Genomic DNA, 18,779 nt, shown 5'->3' with positions numbered 1-18,779 from the left:
TTTTTGAGGGAGGACTCAGTTCCTACACTTTACCTGCTGTAGGTTCCTTTTCTTCTCCCCACACCTGCACCAAATTCCATCAACCCAAACTCCCAGGGGTGCTCCGCTGATGGCCTGGGCTCTCCCTGGTGCTGATTAGGCTCAACTCTGGCCCTGGCTGCTGGCTGCTGGCTGGAGAGGGACCATGGTGCTTGTTGGGGCTTCCCCTCTGCCCCAGGCCTGCTGAGTGGACTCTCAGTAAATACTAGCTGACGGCAGTGACTGGATTCTTTTGGCGAGGTGGGAGGGTCACTCCAGCTGGAGAAGCTGCTGGTGATGTGGGAAGAGACCCTGGGCACAGGTGTCCTGGGTTCTGGCCCAGACTCTGCCCCTAATTTGCTTCGGGACCTCAGCAAAGTCATTTACCTTCTCGGGGCCTCAGTTTCCCATGGATGACATGAGCTGTTTGGATGAATAGCAGCAAGAGTTCTGTAAATATTTGTTACATGAATGAACAAATACACACGCCTCTAAGGACCAGTTCAGCCCCATCACTCTAATTCCTCCTGTTCCTCCTCCCCCTGCCTGCTCCAGAGCCTGTCAGTACTTTATCTGCTTGGCTCTTTATTTCTGCATCTGCACAAGGGTAGGGGGATTGTCTCTGGCCCTGTCATTCATGGACAGTGGGAGGAACAGAGGGGAAGGTTCTCGGAGGTGCAGGTACAGTGGCTAAGAGCTGGGCTCCGGAGGCCTACTGATGAGTTTGAGACTGACCAGCTGTGTGACCTTGAGCAGGTTACCTGACCTCTCTGGGCATCAGTATCTGCAGGTGTAAAATGATAACAGTAGATACCTCATGGGGTTGTTGTGGGGTCAGTTGAGACAACATAAGCCCTCTGCACGTGGTAAGTACTCACGGGGTGCTAGCCATCCTTTATTTTTACAATCATCATCACCTCTGCTCCCGCTCCAGGAAATCCTTGCCCTGTGGAATCCACTCCTGCTCCCAGGCCCAGCTCCCACCCGTACCGCCTGAGGATTCAGCATTTCCTCGCTGTGCTGTTACAATGACTCCCAGGGCCACCATGCAGCACAATTTTGAGGGGCGCCCTCCACACCACGTCCATGTGATTGATGCCCCTGTCGCCGTGCAGTGCACAGCCCACGAGGCCGTATATGGCAGGTCTGATCAGAGCTCCCACAAGCAGAGTGAGCGGCCTGCTCCCTACCGGCGCCTGCTCTCTAGGTGCATCAGAGGTGCCTGTGGGCTGGTGCGCAGCCCTGGAGTGGATGGGGGAGCCGGCAGACACCGGGCTGGACTGAGGCGGGGGAGAGCGGTGGGTGGGAGCCTCAGGCCCCAGAGAGCCCCCAGACCTCCTGATGGAGAGCCAGACCCCATGGCTGTGCCCTAAAGTACCAGAGGCCCACGGCTGGCAGTCCCAGGGCTCTCGGCTGTGCTTGGTTGGCTCTGCAGGGTTCTGGCCTTGCTTTCCCAGGGGGTCGTCTCCCTACAACCCCCTACCTTTCAATTCCTTGCTTTTCGACCGCAAAGCCTTCAATCTGGGAAAGGCACTGGTGGGAATTGTTCAGAGCTCCTGTGGGGAGCCTGCTGGAAGGCGTAAAAGAGCCCCGCATGTGGAGATCTGGGAAGATGACTCGAGTCCTGTTGGGGTCAGTGCAGCCCTGGGCAGGGCCCCTGGGTCTCGCTGGCACAGCTGGGGCAGCCCAGTGGGTTGGGGCCCAGGCCATGGCTGCAGATCTGGCGGTTCTCGGCAGGGCAGGCAGCAGCAGGAAGGGAGGCCCCTTCGGACTGGCCCAGCCCCGTTGGCACCTGGGCGTGGCTGGGGTCAGCAGGTGTGGACGCTTTGGAGGCGTCTCTGGGGGCGGGACCCTGGGTTTGCCCATCCTGGTCGGTGGTCTTGTCTGATGAGGCGGCAGCTGCTGTCTGGCGAGGCTCCTCCTGAGGCAGGCTGCCTGGGGCCAGCAAAAGCCCCTTTTCGTCCCAGCCCGGCTTGGTGTGGATGCCCACGGCCTTCAGGATGACGTCCATCTGCTTGGCATAGTCCAAGTGGCCGCTAACCTGCAGGAGGACAGTGAGTGAGGACCATGGTGGGTGGGCTAAGCTCCTGGGCCTCACCCTCTCCCTCAATCGCCAATGCCCTGTCTCCAACTCTCCATGGCTCTGAAATCCAGAGTGGGGTGGGAAGCCGCCAGGCTCAAGGCTGCTCTAGAACTTATTAAGTAAAGATGAAGGAAGTTTGTCTACAAAATCTGGGGCCTCAGGGGCAGGAAGGAATCTCCTGATAGTCCAAGTGGAGGTTCTCAACTCCTCTGCAGCTTTAGGTTCCAGCAGGAGGGCTCTGCTGCTCACCACTCTGGGGCCTTGGGCAAGCCCCTTTATCCTCTGACCTCCACTTGCCTCAGCTGTAAAATGGGCACAATAAGCGTAGCTACATCAGAGGGTTGCTGTGAGGTTTCTGTAAGGCCCTCAACCTGAAAATAGAGCAATGGCACAGACTGCAAGGTACCGTCTACAACTCACTCTCCCCTTGTCCCTTAGTCCTAAGAACTTCAACTTATAGCTGGCACCTTCCTCTCTTGAGGCTGAGTGCAGCACTGCGACAAGCTCTGGCTAATGAGATGAAGTGGTGGTGTTATGTGGTGCTCCCTGGAGGTCTCTTTAAAAGGAGGAGTGCTCTTTCCCCCCATTTCCTCTTTCCTGCTGGCTGGAATTCAGACATGAAGTCCTTAATCCATTGCAGAAAATGAACTTACTGGATTTGCAGAAAATGAACTTATTGGATTTACTCCTCGATGGGTGTTGGCTGCTAATTATAGATGAAGAAATTGAGCCACAGAGAAGTAAAGTGACTTGTCCCCAGTCATACAGCTAGAAAGTGTCAGAGCTGAACTTTGAATCAGGTCTGTTCTCTTCACAGAAAATCAGCAAGAGGAAATTTAAAAAATCATTCGCATTTTACAGATGAGTGGAACCCAGAGAGGGGCGGTGGTTTGCTTAATGACACACAGCATGTGAAGAGCAAAGCCACGTGGTGTGTATGAGATGCTGCACGCAGAAGCTGCTGAGCTCAGCCCTGCTTCCAGCAGCTGAGCTTCGGGCTTTGCCAGCCAGTCCAGGGGGCCTGCGTCAGAGTCAAAGGTGAGCCCCAGACAGAGCTTCCCTTTCAGGCTGAAGAGGAAGGTTTTTGCTTACAAAGAAGACAGGAAGACACAGGGGAGGCAAGTGTGGGGAATCTTAGGAAACAATGCATCTGCATTTCCATTTGAATCACAAACCACACTGGGCTATGCAAAAGATTTTTCAAAAATGCAAAAAGGTAGTTCCCGGTACAGTGTTGTTATTTTTTCATAACCAGAACCTGCCTACATCGTTCTTTCCTTTAAAAAAAAAATATAAAAAATCTGTATTGATTTCAGAGAGAGGAAGGGAGAGGGAGAGAGAGAGAAACATCAGTGATGGGAGTCATTGATCAGCTGCCTCCTGCATGCCCTTGACTGGGGATCGAGCCTGCAACCCGGGCATGTGCCCTGACCGGGAATCGAACCCCGATCTCCTGGATCCTAGGTCGATGCTCAACCGCAGAGCCACCCTGGCTGGGCTTTCCCAACGCTTTTGAATCGTGTTCAGTGACAACACACACATATAAGGGTCTTTTCAGATCCCTGGGTTCAGGGTGGAGGTCAAGGAGGGGCAGCTGCTTCCACAAACAGTAGACATGAGCAGCTGCACGGCACTAGAAAGAACCTAAGTTTGGATCTGAGAAGGGGTCCAGCCTTGGCTCTGTCTCTTACCAGTAACTGGCTGAGTCCTTACACTGTCCAGAACCCCAGCTTCCCCACCTGTCAAATGAGGATCACAACACCTCCCTTGAATGTCTGCTACAAGAGTTCAAGGGCCTGGAACTTTGCAGGGACTCAGTATATTCTACCTCTTAGTATTACGTTCTAGTTACTATCATAGACCCAAAATAGTTCTTTGGAGACATCGCCCAATTAGTGATACTCACCTCATGGTGTTGGTGGGAAGAAATAATACAAAGAAACGGCAGTGCCTAGCACACAGTAGGCGCTCCATAAATATAAGCTCCCTTACTTTAGTTTCCTTGGAAAGGGAGGGTGGAGTTTGCTAGGCTGACCCATTTGGGAACCTAAGGTGGCTGCCAAGCTCCAGCCATCATATCTGAATTCCAGCCAGCACAAACCTGGACCCGCATGACAAACAAGAACTGCCTCCCTTTTTAATGCTGGTGAAGGGGGGGGGGGCTGGTGGAGGCAGGCGGGACAGGGCGGGAGGGAGGTATGGGTGGCCACTGCAGGTCTCCGTCCTGGGCATGAGGCAGCCGGTGCTTCCCCCAACAGCAGTAATAAAACTCTTTTGCCAGCAACCTCTCCTCCAGCAAGAATTTTCAAGGAAAACAGGAGGGCGGCACCAAGGCGATGCCAATTACTCTAATTACCCCAAAGAGGAAAGCGCTGCTTTCTGTGATGTTCTCCTAATGTGATAAAGAGCTATTATTAGGCAGGAGCTGGGAAGCTGCCACGAAGGCAGGCCAAGGAGGGAGATGCCTCTGAAGCTGCTGGCCCAAAGGGCAGAACTGAAGGCGGTGGCAGAGGCGAGAGGAGGGAGCTAGTATTAAGTGAGGGCCTACTATGCGCCAAGCATCTCACACGCGCTGCCCTGGAAGGTAGGTGATCTGCCCCATTTCACAGATGAGGAAACAGGTACAGGGAGGTTCAGTAACTGGCCCAAGGTCACACAGCCAGTGTACCAGTGTACCAGTGGCCGAGCTGGGATTCCAGGCCAGGCCTTGGTGCCGAAGGCTGTGCTTCCCAATATATCCTATTCAGTGGCTTCCTGGGGCAGAAATTGGATCTTGTGAGGGCTTGTGGCATTTAAAGGGAATTTCCATTTAAAAGGAACTTTTGGCTGCTCCTCCTCTTGGGTGGCGAGGCACAAAGTCACGTCTCCTCTTGCCCCTTCAGGGTACAGGGACCCTTAAATAGGACAGAGGCGCCCGGCCACGAGTCAGGAGGCATCGCTCTGAGTCCTGTGGTTTACTGGTCTTGTCGCCCAGGCCACCTCACTCCCACAGGGCGGTGGACAGCTCAGGCTCCGGACTGGGTTTCAGGGCCCAGACCTACGACTCCTGGGCTACATGAATTCACTCTCTCACCCATGACTCGGGAATTCACTCTAACACCCCTTCCCAAGCGAGTGCTACGCTCTCCCTCCCCCGGGGTGGAATGGGCCAGGGCTAGTGTCTCTGGTTAATGAAGTGCCCCCACTTCAGGGCAAACGCAGAGCCCTAGGAGGGCCGGGCAGTGCTACTCACCACAGAGGACAGGTCCACGTTCTCCACCCTCCTGTCCTGCAGCTCCACGGGCTGCAGGCCGGCCACGCGGAGCTGCACCGAGGACGTGCGGTACACGAAGCTCAGCAGCCAGTCCCCCCTGTGGGCACAGAAGGGGTGAACATCAGCCTCGGAGGGGCCCCAGGACAGGAAGGGGCCCCAGCCGGCCCAGGGGAGTCTGGTGGGACTGGTGCTTCTGTGGGAGACCAGGGCCCTGATTGCACCCGTGGGGTGTGCCAGTGGGAGCAGCGGGGGACCCCTGGGAGTGCTCCCCGGGGCATGGGAGCCCCACGGAGGTGTCTGCTTTGTTCCCTGCCGGGTCCCCAGAGTGAGGACAGCGCCTGGCATGCAGTAGATGGCTATCCACTGAATGAATGAATGAGAGAACTGGATGTTCGCCACGGGTCAGCACGTGGAGCGAGAGCTGCTCTCAGCTCAGAGGAGTTCCCAGTTTCCCGGGGAGGCTGGTCCAGGGCACCCTGGGAAAGAGCGAAAGGCAGCAGGGTCCTCCTGGCAGGAAAGACGATTGGGGACCTGGGGGCCACCATGCTCGGCGGGGGGAGCTCTGGGTCTTGTCCCCAGTTTGTCAGCAGAAGGGAGCAGCTCTGCCTGAGTCAGGCTAATGCAGCCTGCAGGTCTCCCTGCCCTCAGAGGAGGCGAGGATGGCCACCCAGGCAGGTCGCAGCCCTGGGAACACTCTTCCACTACCATGGGTGCTGTGAACCTCATTCCCTGCACCCCCACCCCAAACACGCCCCCTACACCATCGAGAGAAAATAACCCCGACCCTCTGCTGCCTGTGTCTTCAGGCGCAGTGAGCACTGTCTGCGGAGGACATGGTCTGATGTCTACCAGACAAGCCTTCCTTCTCGAACCCTGAACTCGCCCTGGCATTAAGCTGGGCCAGCCATGAGCCATGCACTTGGACCTCGCACTCCGCACGCCCATGCACATGAACACTTCTGTCCTTCCTCCGTGTCCAGGACTTACGTCCAACGGAGCACAGCTGGGTGTCTTTATTGCGACCAGGGCCAACTCTGGTTTGCGTGGCAACTCGAGTTGCTTGTTTTGTGTGCTTGTTTGAAAGAAGGGGGGTCCCTCACCGCAGGGAGGGGGAGATGGCTGACAGGAGGCAGCCCTGCCTATGAGACCTGCTGTGTTCCCCTTGCCGCCCCCCCTCCGCTGTCTGGCGCCCAGGGTGTGGGGGGCTCTCCAGGCTCCCTCTGCGGTCTCTGCCCACATGGGGGCCTGTGTTGTCATCACCCAGGGAGCCCCTAGAAGGATGGGCCCAGAGTTGAGGGGCATTCTGCAGGCCCTGCTGTGTCCCCAGCTCAGCTCATCAGCCAGACTCTCTCCACTATCACTGCCCTGTCCCTCAAGCAGAAACCAGCAAAGCAACATCTTAGGGACCCCTTTCCCCTGCGGCCAACTTACCAGAGTCTTGACGATTCTTACTACCCCTCCCAGCCCTTCTGCTCCAGCCCTGAAATCAGGCACCCCAACAATCCGTGGACCAACGCAACGGCCTCCTCCTTGCTCCCCCTCTCTGGCCTCCCCTCTCCTGAGCCACCACGGCTGTCCTTAAACACTCAGCTGACCATAATCCCCACGGCCTACATGCTTTCTTGTCTAGAAAATTCCTTAGCTATCTCCAGAGAGTAACGCTTGCACATCCCAATGATAATATCGAGGCCCCAAAGCACTGTCTCTAAGAGCAGGTGGCTAAGGGGAGATGGAGAGAGGTTAATGCAAATAGTTTTACTGAACTAATCATAAGACTCATGTGCATCAAATGCTGGGTATTTGAGTGGCCCGTAGATATTTCTGATATTGACAGTTACAAATAAGCAAAGTCTGAATCATTCCTTCCAAAGTATTTGTCTTAATTATGACAACACTCTACTTAAAATGTAAATTGCACTCACACACATTTAGGGACAGAACAGAAACATGTGTAGGAATGTTCCATATCCTGTAAGCTGAGCAGACCACAGGGCCTTCACTGGCATTCAAAACGCTTCATCTGCTGGAGTGGGCCACAGGGGGCCAGGTTCAAGTCCCGCCCTGTCAGTTACTAGCTTTGTGACCTTGAACAAGCTGCTTGGCCCCCGAGCCTCAGCCTCCTCTCGGGTGGGCAGAAGCGTGCACGAGGTGGCAGGTGGTATGCACAGTGCCCACACGCGAGCACTCAGGAAGCACCGGGTGCACTGAACCTCCCGCCCTGGCCTGCGTGGGCCGTGTGGCCTCTCCTGCTTGGCCTGCTCCTCTAGTGTCTGATGGGCTCCTATCCGTCCTTTAAAAATTCAGCTTGGATGCCACCTTCCCCGGGGAGTGCCCCTGAGCCCCTCCAGCTGACTCCTTTGCCCCTCTTGTGCCCGGTACTGCTCCTTTAGTGACGTTTGTGCCACGTCCTCCGTGCGTCATCCTGGCTCTTTCGGACTGTGCCTTAGTCCCGCCTCCTGTACCCTGAGCTGAATCGGGAGCTCCCTGGGGTGCGGCCCAGCAACCTTGCCTCAGTGGCCCTCCAGGTGACGCTGATGCACGAATCTGATTGGCCGTCACGTGGCCGCTGAAGGGCGCTCCTTGGCTACTCGCAGGCCAGGAGCCCTCCCTGTCCCTCCTCTCCTGTCACCTCCCGCCACACGGTGCCTGGAGCAGAGCCCTCAGGGATCCCTCTGGGGGGCTCAGGATGAAAGCCTCCCCTCGTGGACTGAGATGGGCCCTCCTGAGTTCACGTCGGGGCTGTGCTGTGTGATCCTGGTGAGGCACTTGGCCGTCTCTGAGCTCCGGTTTCCTCAGGGTTCCGCAGGAGCACTGCCACTTGCCCGGCTACCTTCCAGGGGGTTCGCGAAGGCCCAGGTAAGTGGGGGGCTTGCATGGAGCTTTAGTGACGTCCATTATACATTTCTAAGTGTATATAGTCTGGCAGTGTTGGCCTGAAGCTGCCCCCACCCCCTCACTCCACGTTTAAGTAGATTCATGGCAACTGACATGCCTTCGGGAGCCAAGAATATAAATTTCTGATTGGGGGTTAATTTACCAAGAAACTACAGTCACTGTTGTGGCCTGTACGCTCCTTGCCTCCTCTCTCCCTCCTCCTCTCCTCCTCTCTCTGGAGACAGGGCCCAGGATTTCACAAAATAATTGAAACGCAAGCTTATTAGCCTCGGGCTCTCAATAGGACAGATGGGTTTAATAAGATTCTGTTGATCTCATATTGCACACATGCGATTTCAATTCTTTCCCTTGCTGTTTGTGAACAGCACCAAAAAGGGTGCCAAGTGAGTACACCAGCAGTTCTGACTGCTGTCGCTTCCTGGGCACCTACTAAGTGCCAGCGCTCTCTAATGCTCCCAGGACCCCACTTAATTTTCCTAGAACCCCATTTAGTGCAGGAGGGACTGTTATTCCCATGTCAAAGGTGGGTAAATGGTGGAGCCAGAATTTTAACCGGCGGTGGTGTGACATTAAACGTTGGTCTGCCCTTTTTCTTTTACTGTTTTTAAAACTATCCTTACTTAAAAAAATCAAATTAAAGTCCCTTTCATGCCCTGCTTCCGGTGCCTGTCCATTCCTTGGGGGTGGCCACCGTTATCAGTTTCTTGGAGCCCTTCTGGAACCTTCCTGTACACGGACAGGCACGCAGGTGCATGTGCACACCTGCAGACAGTTTCCCCTCGTGGGTGGGACTGCAGTGGGATTTGTGGTGCTCAGGTCTTCTCGGTTTAACTAGTCCCTTATTTATGGCCATTTAGGTTTTCATTTTTAAATTATAAATGAAGCTGCAACTGTCCACTTTTTACAGCCCTCTCTGTGTGCACGTGTGTATCTAGTATATCAGAATCATAGAAGTCAAAATTTTGGGGGGGGGGTGTGAGAAAATTGGCACATTAAAAATTTTGATAGATATTGCCACTTGTCTTCCAAAAAGGATTTACTAAATTCAGCTGCCACCAATGGTGTATGAATGACAGTGCTCATTTCTCCACATCTTCATCAACACGAAATGTTACTCGTTTGCAAGTGTTTGATAACCTCATGGGTGATAAACAGTGTCTTACTGATTTTAATCTGGCTTTATTTCATTAATGATGAAGTTGGGCATCTTTACAAAAGTTTACTGAGTATTTGTATTTATTCTGTGAGTTTATGTGTAGATATCCTTTGGCAGTTTTCTTATTATACGGATTTTTCTTATTGATTTGCACGAGCTCTTTATATATTATGGCTCTTTGTCTTTTGTTTCTTTGTTCTTTTTACCATATCCTGATTCTAAAAACTCAGCTTAGAGCGTGTGTGATAGAGACAAAGTGATGGGCTGAACTCCCGAGTCCTGATTAATGCCGCCTATCAATGGCTAAAAACCATCTTTATCTTTGGCTCTGAAGTACAGAGCTAGCTAGTCCTGTCAACTAAAATAAAAATAATAAGGGCTTTCAAATCTGTTCTAGTTTTGGGTCCTACTTCAGGATGGTTGAACTTAGATAAAAATTAAAGTTAACTGGCCTTTTGACTTAACCTCTCTGAGCCTCAGTTTCCTCACTTGTAAAATGGGATTCATAATACTAATACCACGGGGTTTGGGGAGGATTAAAGGAGATAATTATAACAATGTTTGGGAGGTGATAAGAGTCTAATACTTGTTATACCTCCTCCCTCCCCATTGCTTCAAGATTCATTTTTAGGTTTTTAAAAAAATAATTGTCTATTGCCACGTGTCCCACTAGAGTGAGCGTCTCCCGTCGCGCCCATCTATGCACGCCCGCCCCCACACAGGGTCTCGGGCACAGTGTGCTGGATGATTCTGAGCTGCCCTTGACCTCAGGCTGGCGTCTCTTGGTCCTCCCACCCTGAAATATATTCCTGCTTGAGAATCCAGCGTTTCCTCTCTCTCCCCGCTTTGCCTTTCAAATGATCTCACCTGTCCCTCTGGCTTTAGCTGACACCGATGATCCCACTGCTCCTGGCTGCGCTTCTAACTCCTCTGAGATCTAGCGCTGCGTTTCCAGCCACCTTCTGGAAACTTTCCCAACAAGTCCTACCTCCTTTTTTATTCTTTGCTATTTTTAAAGTTGTGTTAATGGGGCCAGTCACCTCTCGCCAACACTCCAGGGTCATTTTTCCTTCCTGCTCCTGTTTGCCCTCTACAACCTGTCCCCCAACCTTACTGCTCCCTAAAAACTTCAGACGCGCCCATTGGACCTGGCCTTGGGACGTCAGCCTCTCTCGTGATGCGGTCAGCACTCCATGCTTTCAGGAGGCAGTGACCCCAAAATATGGGTCCCCCGTCCCAAATCTTCAGGGGCCTCTTGACTGCAGAGTTCAGGAGAATGTTTTAGATTTTAGGAAGGTAATCTGGCTTGTCGCGTGCGTATAACAGCACCCCTGCAGGGACGGGGGTGGCGCCCCCACAGCACTCAGCGCCCAGCCCAGTGGGAGAAAGAAGCAAAGCCTAGAAGTTGCTCCATCAGCTCAGGATGAGCCGGTCACGGGATGTTTGCACCATCCCTGGGGAACAGCCTCTGGTCCGGGGGCACCTGGATTTTGGTGTCACCGACAAGGGTGACTGGGGCTGATTTGTCTGACGGGCTGCCTGCTCCTGTTTTCCCCGCCAGGCGCCAGGTTCCGTGGGGCCGGGGCTTGTTCCTGCTGTGGCCCCGGCACGGTGCCCGGCACCAGGCTGGCGCTCCCTCAAAGTCTGCTCAATGAACACCCCAGGTGGCTGGTGCTGCTGCTGCTGATCAATATTAACAGCATCTGCACGCACTTTAACACCATAACCCCATAGATTGTTTAGCCATCCTGAGGGAGACACTAGTGTCACCCCTCCCTTACTGACGGAGAAACTGAGGCCCCCATGGGGACCCAGATCTGTGTGACTAGAAACTGTGAGCTCTTACACACTGCTGCCCTGTCCCGCTTCATTTGGCGGCTGATGGGCCCCGGCACCTTCTCAGGCGCATCTCCTGAGGTCTCAGCAGTGGGCGCCCTCTCTTCTTCCCCAAAGCCTGGGGCACGGTCTTGGCCGAAACCCCTCGAGTCTTCCTGGCAAACCCCAAGCCAGATACCTCCTTCCCAGCCCACAGCTATCAGCTGTGGCAGGCCCCCGCCTCTTGCCAGAGGTCTGTCGCATGGCGTGGGTTCCAGCTCCCCCATCGCTGCCAGCTCCCTGTACTATCACCCTGCCCTGCCCCGGAGCCATGCTCTGACACCTCAGCCTCTCCCCCGCCCCCTCCCTGCGCTGCCAAATGACACACGCATGAGCTCCTAGTGGGCACTGAGGCCTAATCTTTGTTTTTCAAGCTATGTCCCGCTCACCCAGCTCCCCTTTCCCCCAGATCATGGTGACAAGCCTGGTCTCGGGCCTGACACTGAGACTGTTTTCAGGATCTTCATCTTAGGGAGATGGAGGCTTCCTGGTTCGGAACACTAACAGGGCCAGGCCTCAAACATCTGTGTCCCCAGCACAGGGCCTGGGTACACTAGGTGCTAAGTACGTGTCACCTCCCCACTGGCTGGGGCTTGGACAGACCTGCAATAGCCATTGATGATCCTGCCAGACACCACTTTCCGGAAGGGCTCCCAGTGCTTGGCTTCTCCTTCCACGGGCGCACCCAACAGGACAACATCCTCGATGATCCCCTGGCAATCTGGTGGGAGAGCCGGAAAAGGCTGTTAGTGTCCCTGGCCACAGCGGGTCCTTGGAGGGACTCTCCAACAGTGGTGGAGGAGATGGATGCCACACACACATGTGTGCACACACACATGTGCACACACACTCAGGCACATACATGTGCAAACACATGCACTCACATATATATGGAAAAACATTTATGCATACACATGCATGCACACACACATGCACACAGTAATGGGAGTTTCCACATTCTGAGTCCCAGGCCCTGGGTCAAGTCCCTCGTGTGCCTGAGCTATTCCTGGGAAGCACCATCATTCCCATGTTAGAGTTAAGGACATTTTTAAGATCACACAGCTAGTAAGTGACAAAGCCTGAGGTGGGACCCAGGTCTGTTTCCACCATTCACGAAACTCACAACTGGCCATGAACTTGGATAGGACGCTTTCCTGTAGAAGGAACAGACAGGCCCTCCATCATCGCACATGCCAGCCGGGAGACACCACAGCCTTCCTCGGCGACAGTTCCCTGGGGCAGTGTGGCAGGAAGGTGGGAGTGAAGAGGAGACAGGGCAGTGGGTCTCAGGGCGGCTGGGCCCCTGGACAGGGAGTACACTCATCAGCGGCACTGACTTTTTGTTCGTGGCAAAATTACGCTCAGAGACCGAGATTGTCTTTGCCAATAATTTATTTAACACAGGTTCACTATGGGGATTATAATTTATAATAGTATTTCACAAGCCAATAGCATACAGGATCATGTCTCTTAATAAGCCAATAAAGAAATAACATTCTCCAAAGCAATGATAGATTGATCCCACTGTTGTTCCAGGCAAAGGGGAGACGAAAGAAAAGTCCAGATTTCATTGAGTTGCAGCTTTCTATTGGCTGGCTCTCGGAAGAGTTGGTTTAGCCGGCTGCCAGCGCTCATTCAAAGTCCCTGATGCTAGAGCACGAAGCTTGGGGCCGAGGGTGAGGGGCTGGTGGGTGAGACCGTCTCCTGCAGGGCCTGCTGGCTTCACCACTGCCGGCAAAGGGCAGCCTTGCCCCCGCTGAGCGAATGTCCTTATGTTTTCAGAGAGTATTCAGATCAGCACAGTAGCCTCACCTGCACCGAACACTCTCGGTAAGTCCCACAGACTCTTGGTATTTCAAGTTTCAATGTCATTACGTGACAGTCGCTCTTCCGTACAGTCCTATCAATAAACTCTCGGTAGCACAACAGTTTGCAGACAGCACCCTGACATGGCCTCCCCAGTGCAAACAAACTCATCCTTAGATCAAAACAACTTCACTTCAGTTATAAACACGTGGATCCGAAATCGTAACAAAGCAACCCACGACACTGACCTAATGGTTTAGAGGTGTTTTAGGCCAGGGCTGCTCCATGAGTATTTGCCTGTAGAAACAGGGAAGAAGCATTGCCTTTACCTTATTGCAGGCTGGAAACCGACAGCTCGCACAGATGGGTGTGCACACACCATACTTGGAGAAGCACCACGTGGTCCTGACTAATGAGAGGTGCACACCCACCCCCCACTTCATCACTCTCCATCCCTTGACTCTGCTGCGTTTTTCTTCTGGTCACAAATCACTTGGTTATGTCTGTCTCTGCCTCTGCCATCTAGGTCCAATGAGGGCAGGCGTTCTCGCTGCCTTACAGCTGTGTGGGCTTAGAACAGTGCTCGGTGTGAACTTGGTGCTGAATACAGGTTTGAATACATGACTGAGTGAATGAACTGCCGTCCCTCAGGTAAGCCAGTATATGTACTTTGCAATTGCAAAGCCCTGGGTTCAAATGGTCGTTCCCCACACGTGGCACTTTAAGATTCTGAGTTCCTGCAGGTCTCAGGAGGCTGCATGCTCAGTGTCACTGCTGGAGGTGGTTCCAGGAGGGGACAGATCCACCCAGCTTTGCCACTCTCTTGCTAAATGACACTGGACAGCCGGCTTCCTCTCTCTGGGCTCTAGTTTCTAACCAGAGTGCAGCTAACTGTTTTTTGCTCGGGCTTCCATGTCAGAGTTTGTCTGAGTAAAGGGTTCCAGGCTGACAGAAGTTTGAGAACCCTGTAGTACCAAGTTCTGTGAGCCTCCTCTGGCTCTGATGTTGAAAGATGCTGGGGCACAGAATGCTGAGTTCGCTCCTTTTGCTCCCAGGGAGATGATCATCTGGCGGAGGGTGTAAAACCTTAGTAAGCTGGCGGTTTGTGCTGACAGCAAGGCTGACTCAGACACCCCTTGATGTCAGGGCTATTTCAGGTGCTAATGCTGCTGGCAAAGCTGGAGAGGACAGGGTTTTATTCCAACCCCTCCCCCTGGCAGATGAGGAGACTGAGTCTCAGAGGGGATGGGGGGCAGGCCCGAGGTCACACAAGCAGTGGGAACAAAGCTGGGACCAGAACCCCGGCTGCACAGAGAGCCGCCGGCTCCCTGGAGCCATGCTGTCTGCTGTTTGCAGCAAGGACACAAAGCACAGCGACCAAATGTGGGTTATCGTTGTTCCCACAGCGCCAAATGGTTGTTGACCCAGGGCCAAAGACTGAGCTCAGTCGCTCTCTCCGGGGGCGGGCCCACTCAAGGCACCCGCTGTCCCCACAGAATCTCACTGAAGAGCTGGGACCACATTCCAACCCTGGGTGCTGACAGCTGGGGGGCTGGGACCCCTCGTGGCCAGAAGTGGTAACGCAGAGCTCCCGACTGAGTTGCCCAGAGCGGCTGCTAGGACCCTGGAAGTGGCTGTTTCAAAAAGAAAGAAAGAAAGAAAGATGCCTGTGACCTTGAGCTGAGGCAGGGAGTTAAACCTCAGCCTCATTAGACAGTCCCGGGCACAGCCAAATCAAGTGAGGGTGGGCGGCGAGCTGGGATCCCATTTACCCGTCTCCGAAGCGGGCTGGCAACTCTCACTTTGTCCCCAGACCCTTGCCACACTCAGACGTCAGCAAGAATCACTTTAGACACCCAGGGTGGAGTTCTGTGGGGAGCTCAGAGCCATCACCGCCTGACTGTTCCCGTAGCGGGCCGGTCCAGGAGGGGAAACCCGGGCTAGGAAAAGGGAGATGCTGGCCACTGCAGCAGATGCTGGAAATGAAAAAATGTCAAAATCCACCGCTTGGTCCAAAACCTTGATCCAGAAGATTTCAGCCCTGCAGGCAAAATGCAGAAAAATCCTCACTCAGGTCCCACCTTTACTATGAAGCGGGCCCCTTCCACGGGCACAGGTGATCCTTTGCATTATGTTGAGAATTCGGTGGCGATGCCCCCGCTTTTCAAGACCAACAAAAGAAACCGGAATTTAACATTTTCATAACAACTAACATGAGACCTCAGGGCCTTTTTGCTGCAGGAACAATGAATGTTTGCCGAAACGTGTTTAGATTTATGACTATTGCCACTGTCAACCTTTCTCCTTGTGAATTTTTAATGTATTGATAGTCTTAGAGCTTACTTTTACCTGTGAGGATTTAGATAAATCAGTTTCCATCTTGTCAAGTGCCCTGTGCTTTCAGCGGCTCCCACTGGAATCCTGATAGGACACTTTCACCGTGTGGCACTTCTCAGTCCGGAGATCGTCTTAGCTTTTCAACAAAAATTAAGAGCTGAGAACGGACAGTGTCTTTGCAACAGCAAATTTCCATCTACACTGTAGCCTTGGTCTTAAAAATAGTTGATCAATTGAGTTTTTATAAAACTAAACATTCTTGAAATGTACCAAGCGGGGCCCGTGCTTTCTAAGAGCCCACGGGGAGTCCTTTTGTACAGTGAAGGGGGCCTGTCTCTGGGAATAGCCGCTCCTAGCTTTCCCTTGGTCCGTCTGTCTTTCCCGTACAGCGGGCTCTCTTAAGCCAGGCAGGCCCGCCTAGAGCTTTCCCGGCATCTCCGAACAGCCTCCTCTAGGACGTACACAGAAATCTCATCAAACGGCCGGGAAGGTGACGCTCCCGCATGCCCGTCACGTTACCAGTAATGAGATTTCTCCTGGGCTGCGAAGACCAAAGGAGCTCAAGTTTGAGAAGCAAAAGAGCCAGATTTGCTCCCTCCTGGCAGGGGGTCGTGTGTGCAGCGAGCGATAAGTGGCAAACCCAGGAGGAAATTATCTCCTGGCTGCCGGTCCAGGAAACAGGCCTTGAAGAAAATGTGAATCGCATCTAACAAACAAGACCCATTCCACAGCCCCCCCCCATGGGCATGACAAGAGCACAGACAGAAGCTGCCAGACAGGGGGGCGGGGGGGGGGGGGACAGGCAGAGAGGGAGACAGAGCTAAAGGCAACGGGAAGCTTTGCCCGGCTCCCCCTCGCCTCCCCACCTCTGCCCCCGGAAAAAGGTTCACACTGGACAGAACTGCTTAAAGAAGGCCGTTTAGATATAAGGATTTGGGGTGAATTCTTTAGGGGACGAGTAAGCCTCCATCTCCCCCTTCTGGTCCCCATCTCTTTAGCTTGGCCATGCAAGGTGCCAAGGCTGTTTCCAGCATCCCGCCCCCCGGGGAATGAATCTGCACGCCTGACCCCTCCCCGCTCCCCCCGGGGGACTAAGGCTGGGTGTGCTGAAGGACAGAGCGACGGGTGGGGGGGTCCCACGGGAGGGGACTGAAGCACGGAGTCGGCCGTCATGCAGATGAAAGAGCCTGCTGACCCAGGACGGCCTGTTTGCATCTTAGCTGGCACCTAGCTACAGCTTGGCTCGGAGCAGTCTTTAGCCACGTGGCAGTTTAGGGACGCAAGGGTCAGGGTGTGGAACCGGTCTGTGTGACCTTAACGACAAACACTTTGCCTTGGTTTTATCTTGCAAACGTCATGGGGCCTTAATGCCGGTGGAAATTCGAAATTCGTAGGGGCTAGGAATGACATTGGAGAGAGGTCTTGCTGCAAAGGCTTTTTTATTTAACAACAATAACAACAAAGTTCTGGAATTCTGTTTTTTTTCTTTTTTAAGTTGTTGTTCTTTTGTTTTTTCAATTTCCATCTATCGATGGGGGGGGGGGTTTGACTTGCCGCTCCACTCACTGGCTGCCTCCTGCATGTGCCCTGACCGGAGACTGAACCACAACCTTGGTGCACGGGGACGATGCTCCAGCAACTGAGCCAACCGGCCAGGGCTGGAATCCTATTTCTTAATCCTTCATCATCATCATCATCATCATCATCATCATCATCATCATTAAGCTTGCTTCAGAAGAGGCTAAGCGCTTTATACATATATTATTATTTTTTGATTGATTTGAGAGAGAGGGAGAGGGAAAGAGAGAGGGAGAAACACCCATCTGCCGCTCCAGTTACTTACGCATTCACATTTTCCTGTTTTTATACTGCCACGTTCTTTCCGCTCATTTTCAACGTTTTAGTTTATGTATTTAATAACTGCAAACATACTTTTTTTGAGGGGATCCCTTCAGACTGTTCTACTGAGGACTGAGGGTCTAATCTTGACGTTCGCTGTTTCTGTGACTTTCCCGCGGGGCAGTTTTCCCCCGTGCGTGTTTTAAAGTCAGTCTAGATTACGAGCTCACCTTTCAAGCTGCTCATGTTTTCATATGTGGGAATACGGGTAGCCTGGGTTGAGGATCTATTTTCTCCACAGGAATCTGCGGTCCGTTTTTTGACTTGGATCACGTGGGTAGTATAAACTTGAACCCTGATCCAGTGAGGAACGGCCCTGCGAGTCTGAATTCCCCAAGGAGACATTTCCCCTGCTCCAGCCAGGGTGCACGCTTATTGCTCTGGTTCCTGTTCCCTCCTTGTTTCTCACCTCTGCTAACTGCCTCGCTTCTTGGGAGCTCAGCTAAGCACTTAAAGGGACATTTGCTAGAGCTTACCTAGCATTTCTGGAGTATTTGTAATGGAAGAATTTTTAGGCAAATTAGTCCATGCTTTTGCCACTGCAGAAGCTGCTAGTATTGCTCCAGGGTTCAGGTCCCAGGCTCAGAGCTTTTGGCAGGTGACAGCACTCCACTAGATCTTAGTAGCGATGTTTTATTTTTAATGTATTCTTATAATTATTTTCATTTATGACAAGTAATACTGAATTTCCATTTGAGATGCTTCCTTGTAAAAGAAATATATGTACGTAAAGATTAGGAGTTGATATAAAAATATTAACAACCGTGGTGAATAGAGATCACGAAGCTGTGTGAGAGTGACCATGCTTGGGACACCTGGCTGTAGATCCGCGGCAGTTACTGTCATCTTGCTAATGGTCGCAGCTTCCTGGTGTCCACGGCACTGGTTAGAGTGTAGCAAGTCTGAGTCCAGTTAACGTCTGATGTTCTCCGGACTACAATGTCAGGCTTGCTTTCTGACAGTACAGCTATTTTAAAGGTGGTCATGTTTCAACTGGCAATTGACTTAGCTTGACTGGATGTAGGTACAAAAATAAGATTTCCCTGTGGTTGCTTCCTCTTACCCCCTCCTAAAGCTTTACAACTGTTCATCCCATCTCTGAAACAGATGGCCCAGCGACTTTGGGTAGGAACTGTCAGGGTGGAGAGCACTGATAAAGCTGCTGGGAATAGAAAGTCTTTATGATAAATTCACCACCTCCTGGCATGAACAGCCCTGCCACACTGTGGAGCCCTGACGGTGGAGCAGCCGGGCAGCAGCCTACGTCCTTGGATGTCCCTGTGAGCATGCGTGTGTGTCCATGGACCACCTTGACCGTGAAGCCAGGTCCCCAGTAGGGTAACTGGCCTCAGGACCATGAACTTGATCACTGATTTCCCTCCTCTCTGCCACTGACTTCTCCACCTGGACCTGCCACACAATAGGGGCCTCCCAGTGACTGCTGGGACGCTGTAAAA

General features: G+C 53.0%; 1 protein-coding gene across 1 annotated transcript in view; it reads right to left on the bottom strand.

The window, feature by feature from the left end:
* Positions 1-971: 971 nt before the first annotated feature.
* TMCO4 (transmembrane and coiled-coil domains 4) overlaps positions 972-18,779 on the bottom strand; it is a 52,918-nt gene continuing 35,110 nt past the window's right edge. The window contains exons 13-15 of the mRNA XM_016214682.2: positions 11,884-12,001; positions 5,334-5,451; positions 972-2,059 (exon numbers count right to left, since the gene is read on the bottom strand). Coding sequence (XP_016070168.2) covers positions 1,652-2,059; positions 5,334-5,451; positions 11,884-12,001 — 644 coding nt within the window. The 3' untranslated portion in view covers positions 972-1,651. The remainder of the gene's footprint in view (positions 2,060-5,333; positions 5,452-11,883; positions 12,002-18,779) is intronic.

Source organism: Miniopterus natalensis, chromosome 9 (genome assembly GCF_054644295.1).
Source record: "Miniopterus natalensis isolate mMinNat1 chromosome 9, mMinNat1.hap1, whole genome shotgun sequence".
Lineage (NCBI taxonomy): Eukaryota > Metazoa > Chordata > Mammalia > Chiroptera > Miniopteridae > Miniopterus > Miniopterus natalensis.
This window is presented reverse-complemented; position numbering and strand designations above follow the sequence as displayed.